At 45.7% G+C, this 7,684-nt stretch overlaps 1 protein-coding gene across 2 annotated transcripts in view; it reads left to right on the top strand.

Moving 5' to 3' along the window:
• Nucleotides 1-3,079: 3,079 nt before the first annotated feature.
• Nucleotides 3,080-7,684, top strand: part of tmem170b (transmembrane protein 170B) — a 28,052-nt gene continuing 23,447 nt past the window's right edge. For both annotated transcript variants that reach the window (XR_006026087.1, XM_042076369.1), the window contains exon 1: nucleotides 3,080-3,711. Coding sequence is in view for 1 of the 2 variants with exons in the window: in XM_042076369.1 (XP_041932303.1) it covers nucleotides 3,525-3,711 (187 nt within the window). In the remaining variant the exon portion in view is untranslated. The remainder of the gene's footprint in view (nucleotides 3,712-7,684) is intronic.

Here is a 7,684-nt window from a genome sequence, read left to right as displayed (position 1 = left end):
TGTCAAAAATGATTGAACCTTGATGATAGATGTACAGTAAATCAGGTAAACTTAATACACATGAAAGAAATGAATGAATAAAATTACTATTATGAAACTTTATCCGATTGTGTTTTTGCTTGCCGTATAGTGACACAGATGAGCTGTGCTGAAGTCATGACTCATGCTTAGACGCTGCAGCTTCCAGGAAAGGTCCCCCCGTTGTCCACCTCTGAAGGGGGATGATCCCTGGAAGAGGGGAACTTGATGGATGACTCACCCCGTCTGAGTGTGCCATCTCTGGGGACTCACGCTCAGACGACAGGGGTGGCACAGCCTGGAAAGGTGAGTTTGGGGCGAGCATGCTCCCGGCGTCATCTCACCGCTCGGGTGTCGGGTTAGAGCAGAGATAACAAAGAACATGTGACGGTGACAATGACGGTGAGACATCAAGCAAACCAAAAAAAACAAAAAGAGAGAATAATAAAGGGTTTGGGTGAATAGATGTGGTGCATGGCAGGTTCATACAGTCGTGGAGAGGTCAGAGAAGGCAGACAATGTTGGAAAGAGCTAGCCTCTGACATATGAAGGCCTCTCAGGTTGCAGCCAAAGTCCCCTGTTTCAGGCCAGAAGCAGTATTCACATGGGGATAATGCCCACTGCATTGTTACTTCACACGCTATGCTCTGGTCAATTGTGTCTACGATTCCTTGGTGGATAGTAATCAGTGTGCAAACTTCTTTACAGTGTTATTTCTGGTAATGATCATTTATTGTTCCCTCTTCAATATAAAAACTAGACTACTACTACTACTACTAATAATAATAATAATAATAATAATAATAATAATATCAAAACAATGCTAATAATAAGAGCAATTATTATTATTATTATTAGTAGTAGTAGTAGTAGTAGTAGTAGTAATAGTAGTAGTAGTAGTAGTAGAAGTAGTAGTAGTATGCATGTTTTGATAACATAACAAATAATATGACAGACTGGAATAGATTATTATGACAAGCGTGCACACAGAAACACACACACACACACACACACACACACAGTTAGTGGTTTGCATGTGTGAGGACCTTTGGGAAAACTAGGACCTCAGTGGAAAACTACTGCCCCTTCACCGAGGCAGAAAGGCAGGAAGGTGTAAATATGGGCTAAATGCGCCATCTGCTGGAGAACAGCTGGACGAACATAAGGGCCAAAAAACAGCTTAAAGAATGTGTGAATTTACGAATAAACCATCCAGGGAGGGACATGTTTCCAATTTTTTCCGCCTCAGACAGCTTCTCATTAAATTCAAGGTCAAATTAACCAACTAAGGCTGATTCGTCTGAAATGTAAATGGCCTGGTTGTTTTGGGGGAGGAGAAAATACTTTTCCACCCATTCAAATAAGGATAAATTACCATAGGAGACAGTAGATTAGGGGTCTGAATACATTACCTCATTAATTACAGGCCTTTATGACCCAAATAGTGGGAATGAACGTTGAAGATATAGGGACATTCCTGAGAAGTAACCACCCGTATTGTAGTATGTTCTCCTTAAAGCAAGTGAGATGAAATTGATTTCAAGAAAGACAGACAGACAGACAGACAGACACACACACACACACACACACACACACACACACACAGTTATGCAGAGTATCTTGAGGCAGTGGGTTTTGAGAAGTGTTGTGTCTGTTCTCAAAATAAGAACTGGCCACCCCCCCCCACACACACACACACACATCTGAACACGTCCGACACCATGTTACCTGAACCACCTGTATCCTTACCTATTACACTGACAGCAGTCCTGTAATGACTCCTGTCTTGAGAATCAACAGACATGATGTCACGTCTTTACTGACTTCTAATTACAGAAGGTGAAATGCTGTGAGCGGCGCTTGCTCGTTAACGAGCTCAGATCACACTCAGGGGGTAATTGGAGGGGAGTGCATCACTGTGCAGAAAATTCACAGACCCTCAAGACAACGCCCCATCTATCCTGGCTGTCCAGTTCAAAAAGCCAGGGCCTGACCCTGGGAGACCTTTGAGATTAGATTTATAGAGCCTTCTGCTTCTTGCAGCTTGTTACCGCATGTTACTTCTTTTCTTCTTGACGGCAGCGCAGAATGTCAATAAAACATCAGATCCTTTGGAGAATAAAACAGATTCAGCCAGTTTAGTTTTGCCACTTGAAATACGACCTACTCCATTTTTATAAATTACCAAGTTGTATTTTTCCTCACTCTGGGAGAAAATGCCCTGTGCTAGGTCTTACATTATAAATAGCTTCATAAAATATAACAGGACATATACCCCACTCAGAGCTGTGAAAAACAAGGACACGTCTGTTATAGCTGAGAACTTTCTAGAATATTCAAGGGGCTTGATCACAACACCTCTGTTTCAAGCTGTCTTGTTACATTCAAGCTGAGAAAACTCAGACTTGGTGAAGGTGAGGAAACCCACAAATCAGACATTCTGCTCAAGGAAAGGGACTGGGAAGTGGGGACATACAGTACATATGTACATGGGCGGATTATGAACTTTCGGGCCCCTGGGCCCAGATGTATTAAGGGCCCCCCACTTATTGTCATATATCTGGGAGGGGGGGGGGGGGGGGGGGGGTTGGGGGGTTGGGGGTCCTCCCCCAGAAAATGTTCAATTGGTTTGATGTGATTTCCTGTATTCTGGTGCATTTTGGGGATGGCCAATACTAAATTAAATCAGATTCATAGCCTACATCCTGATTTGTTGATATTGAGGCAATGATTCCATGCAAAGGCTTGGGCTTTCAGGGCCCCCTGACCCCTTGGGCCCCTGGGCCTGGGCCCGGTAGGCCCGTGCAGTAATCCATCCCTGCATATGTAACTGGGATCACATTCTTATGACTAGAATACATTAAAGTCTGACTTAATTAACTCTTCCAAAACACTTTTTAAACGAAATTCATAATTACCCTATATCTGTCACTAACTACCTGATTGACACTGGTTATAGGCAAGGGATATTATAAAGACTGCAACAAGAACTGTTGCATAAATCTATGCCCTAGGCGAGGGCCTTCCGGATGATAAGGTAAATGTATTAATGATGCGAAAATAGCAAGAGGCTTGCATTATTTTGCAACAGTTCACATGGTATCTACCCGTCCTTTTCGGTTGCAGAGACAGATTACAAGGACATGCATGTGCTGTTTGTAGGAGTAGTTGTAGTTAATTTGCCATTTAGACATGTTTGGTTTTCATTCATAAACTGCAATATTTCACTGTAGGTTAGATATTTACAGAACACTCCCCTTTAAGGGTGGCTGCGCCTTTAAGCATTATGTAGGGAGGCGAGCCGATGTAGGGCGACTGTGTGCGTTGCGCTCGCCTTGCCGTCCTCATCATGGCTCCGAACCAGCCGCCGTCCTCCTTGGCAAGGAGCAGACGAGCCAGTGGTCCCTCGATTTCCAGACCGGAGACGAACGTCAAGCCGAAACAGAGGCACCGGTAGATAGGGGCGCACCGGGGGTAAGCCTCCTCTTGGCACCCTGGTCTCCTCGATGTCTTCGTCAAGAGCCACGTACAGCCATTTGACAAAGAGGGGTGCGAACCCGGGCGGCGGCGGCGGCAACGGCAGCAGTGGCAGCGGCAGAAACATGAACAGGGATTATTCTATTAATCTATCAGTGCAGCAAGTGCTGAGTCTCTGGGTGCAAGGCACGGTACCGAGGCTCCAACACTTTACAGGTATGTCAAAATTGTGTTCTTTGATAACGGACAGCGCTCACGCTGACCGTTAGCCGGTGCGCTCGCCCGATCAACGCCGGGGGTGACGCGCATTCATGCCACCGTTTCTCGTTACCTACTACTGTACAGTGGTTTAGCACGGGTGACATGGACAGCTGTGCGCGTCCATTTTTAAAGGAGACGAGTAGCCTGGTGTCTCATAGCCCTAGCCGACAATGTGCGTGGCTGTGCCGTGCCTGATGTTTCATTCTCTGTGTGTATATGAGAGATGTGAGAGCTTCCTCTCTCTCTCTCTCGGCCCGTAATAACGGACTCGCCCATCAAGTCCTCCGGATCTCCATGGGACAGCATTGCATGTCCCCATCCCCAAAACTTAGCTGCTCGCTGGGCAGCCTCCCTCCGCGTCATCCCCATTGTCAATGGTAGCGCAGCGTGTGTGTCATTACGTGTCTGTCTGCCTCAGTAGGCTTGCCACCGCCTCTGCCGGGCAGCCTCTCAATTTTTCCTGGTCGAGTGGTCAGTAATTAAAGCCATTAGGTCCCGTTATCCTATCACTTGCTGTAAAGAGCTCAGGTCGGTCTGGAAGCACCGGGCTATATGTTATTCGTTTGTTTCGGTGTTTCTGGCTGTCTATTGTAGTATGATACCTGCAAATGGGCTCTGGAAAGCCCCTGCAACTAGTTTATTATTTTTGATGATGCTTACAGATAGAGACATGTGCACTGCTACAGTGGAAGATAGATTAACAAGATTTAATATCAGACACAGTATATCTTAGCAGACATATTTTCTCCTCCATGCATTCATACTTTGGTTTGTAGGATATATTTAGATTTACAATAAGGATATCATGGGTGTAGATGAAGACTTTCAAAGCACAAAGAGAAACAGACCATATGCATCATGGGATTTAAAAAATCCTTATTCCTCCATCTAAAGGCAAGGAGAGGCTCTTTTTGGTCATATATGGTCATCGCTGGCACAGTCAGTCACTCCTAACTCCGATTATGACTGTAATCAGCAAGTTGATCTGGTAAGGGGAAACGTGATGACAAAACACAACGTTAATGTTGCTGACTGTGCAAGGATGGGAGTTGCATGCTAAAGTTAGCATCAGCAGCAGCAGAACACTGTGCTACTGGGCTACAGAGAGAAAAAGAGGAACTTGGCACTCTTTGTCTGAGAAAGTCAATGTGCCATCTGGATTGTGTAAGATCACCCTGCTCTGACCAGTCTTTACACTGCCAAAGGGGCTTTCGATTATGTCTGTGGTCTGGTGAACCCACACACACCCACACACACACACACACACATACACCCACACACACACACACACACATACACACACACACACACACACACACAGGCCTCTGGTTATCATCTGCATGGTCGACTCTTGATGTCAATACTGGCAGACCCATCGGAGCTTTGTAATGAATGTTGCCTCCTCTGTCTGCTGCTTTGTCCGAGCTGCAGACAAACACAGCAAACTCATTTCCTGTTTGCCTAGCGCATTGTGGGACAGATGTCTGTTGTTTTGACAGTCAGTGGTCCTGCAACTTTACACTGTGACCATGAAAGTTTCCCTTTTCTAACTAGTACATCCTATCATGTGCAAGATACTGCACAAGTGCTCTGCACTGTCATGTCTGTTGGTCATGTTTGGTCATGTATCATCAGACAAGATTTCTGACAAGTATTGCAACTTCTTTTAAAACTTCAGTGTGTTTACTGTAAGAGTGGCAGACATGGACTTGTTTACGCACCAGCTGTATGTGTGTGTGTGTGAGAGAGAATGTGTGTGTGATCTCTCTGGCAGCAACTTCTCACGATCACGTTCACATTCACAGGCTTCTACAGTTTCCTGTAAGTGCAGCGCCTTGCGAAAGCCTCCCTATTGCACTGGCATGCCCAAGTAAAAACAGCTAAAGTGTAGCTTCCTCAACAAGGACACGGACACATTGTTGTGGACAGCCGCTTGTTCTGATGCAAGCCTTTACGGAGGTTACTTTAGGTCTTATAAAAGCCTAGTGTAGGTATTGGAATAGTGGTGTTATGGTGGGTGCTGGATTGCATGATCCTGATTTCTGCCAGGCTTTTTATAGCACTCTGATTGAAGTTCAACAGCACACGTAGATAATGACCTCTGATTCACACAGAGAGAAAGAGAAAAGAGGAGAGAGAGACAGAGTGAAAGAAGGAGGTGGTAAGAGTACAATAAAAAAAACAGAAAGGCATCATGTTGCATATGTAAATATATGTGTGTGTGTGTGTGTGTGTGTGTGTGAGCGAGAGGGAGAGAGAGAGAGAAAGAGTTAAAGAGACAGTGTGTGTGTGTGTGTGTGTGTGTGTGTGTGTGTGTGTGTGTGTGTGCATGCGTGTGTGCGTGTGTGTGTGCGTGTGTGTGTGTGCGTGTGTGTGTAGACGTCACTTTCATTCTGAAAGCCTTGATAAGTGTGGTGTCACGATATGGGATTATGGAGCATTAAAGCCATGGCTGACAACAGGAGGGCATCAGAGGGCATCGTCCTGACGACAAAAGCCTCAGCAGCTTGGCATCCCCTCTGCTTGCATCAGGGTGAGTGTGTGTGTGACTGGTCATACCTTGGAGACTGACCAGGGATGTAAAAGTGGACAGCAGGGGACCATGAAATAAAGTCCTAGCGCTATTCTGAGGCCTTGGAAGTTAGATATTGTTTATATTTAGGCTATAGACCCTTTCAAGAGAGTTCCATTATCAGCATCATAGTTGGCCCCACAAGGCTTCCATTTTAACATTCCATATGTTATCTTAATGCAGAGGAAGTAGATTGGGAACCAAATAGAACGTTCAAGCATTGTTTTTGTTTTTATTGTTGAAAGGGTCTATAGAAGTGGACATATTTTAACACACATCCTGGTTTTGTGTTTCTGGAGCGGTTGCCTCACATAGGCAAGACAGAGGAGGAGCAGGGGTCAGTCTACCCGCGGGGCTCTTTGTCTGGACCCAGTCTGTGCCTTCTCTGGTCGACGCCTGCTCTGGTCGCTTTTTGGCTAATCCTCCCAGAGCTTAAAACCGTGGTGGGTGATGCTTGGAGACAGTGCCACTCTGAGCATGTGGGGCATGCTGGTGGAAGAGCAGAACACCTGCCCCCAGCCCGAACACCCCCCCCCCCCCCCCCCCCACCGCCACCAACCCTCCAGCGCCTGGCACTAACTCTGCCTGGCATTGCTGCCATGCCATGAGGGCTTGTGGTCAGACGATGTCATTGCTTTGTTTATTTGACTCTCTGTCCCTCTCGCTCTCTCTCTCTGTCTCTCTGTGTGTGTGTGTGTGTGTCTGCGCCATAGAGACAGAGTGCTAAGTTGCTGTGTTTGCGTGTTGCTGTGTGAGGGAGACACAGAGTGAGGCAGACAGACAGTGCTATGGGCCATAGTTGCATGTTGTGAGAGAGACAGATAGAGAAACAGGGCGCCGAGCGAGGCAGCGTTGCTCACTGTGACAGAGCTGAAGACACAGAGTGTCAGAGGCAGTGCGGAACGGCACGAGAGACCAGAACAGGACGGATAACAGTAGCGAAATAATCTCATGATTTCAGTGACAGCAATACAGCGTGTTCACAGACTGTTACAAGCTGTGAGGCTGAAGATTTGATTTAGCTTATTGTGCAGTGTTTCCCATACATTGACTAATTTGTCTGTGGCCCACCACAATATCAAACCATATCATTGACCACCACACAATGATTTTCCAGGATGTACTAAATTGTGCTTAAATCTGGTTAGCATCATAACTATGCTGTGCTAATTTGTTAAACTGCTTCATTCAAGTTAATTCTGCAAACCTACCACCACAAATAGAATTCAATTATATGGGAAACACTGTTGTGCCTCTATTTTTTAGATAGAATATTTTAATGGGCAACCCCTCCACTACTATAGTTTAGGAACTATACGGACAAAAACACAAGAGAAGTGAAAATAAGAGTTGTGA

Source organism: Alosa sapidissima, chromosome 21 (genome assembly GCF_018492685.1).
Source record: "Alosa sapidissima isolate fAloSap1 chromosome 21, fAloSap1.pri, whole genome shotgun sequence".
NCBI lineage: Eukaryota > Metazoa > Chordata > Actinopteri > Clupeiformes > Clupeidae > Alosa > Alosa sapidissima.
Note: the sequence above shows the minus strand (reverse complement) of the source record. Positions and strands in the feature narration are given on the sequence as shown.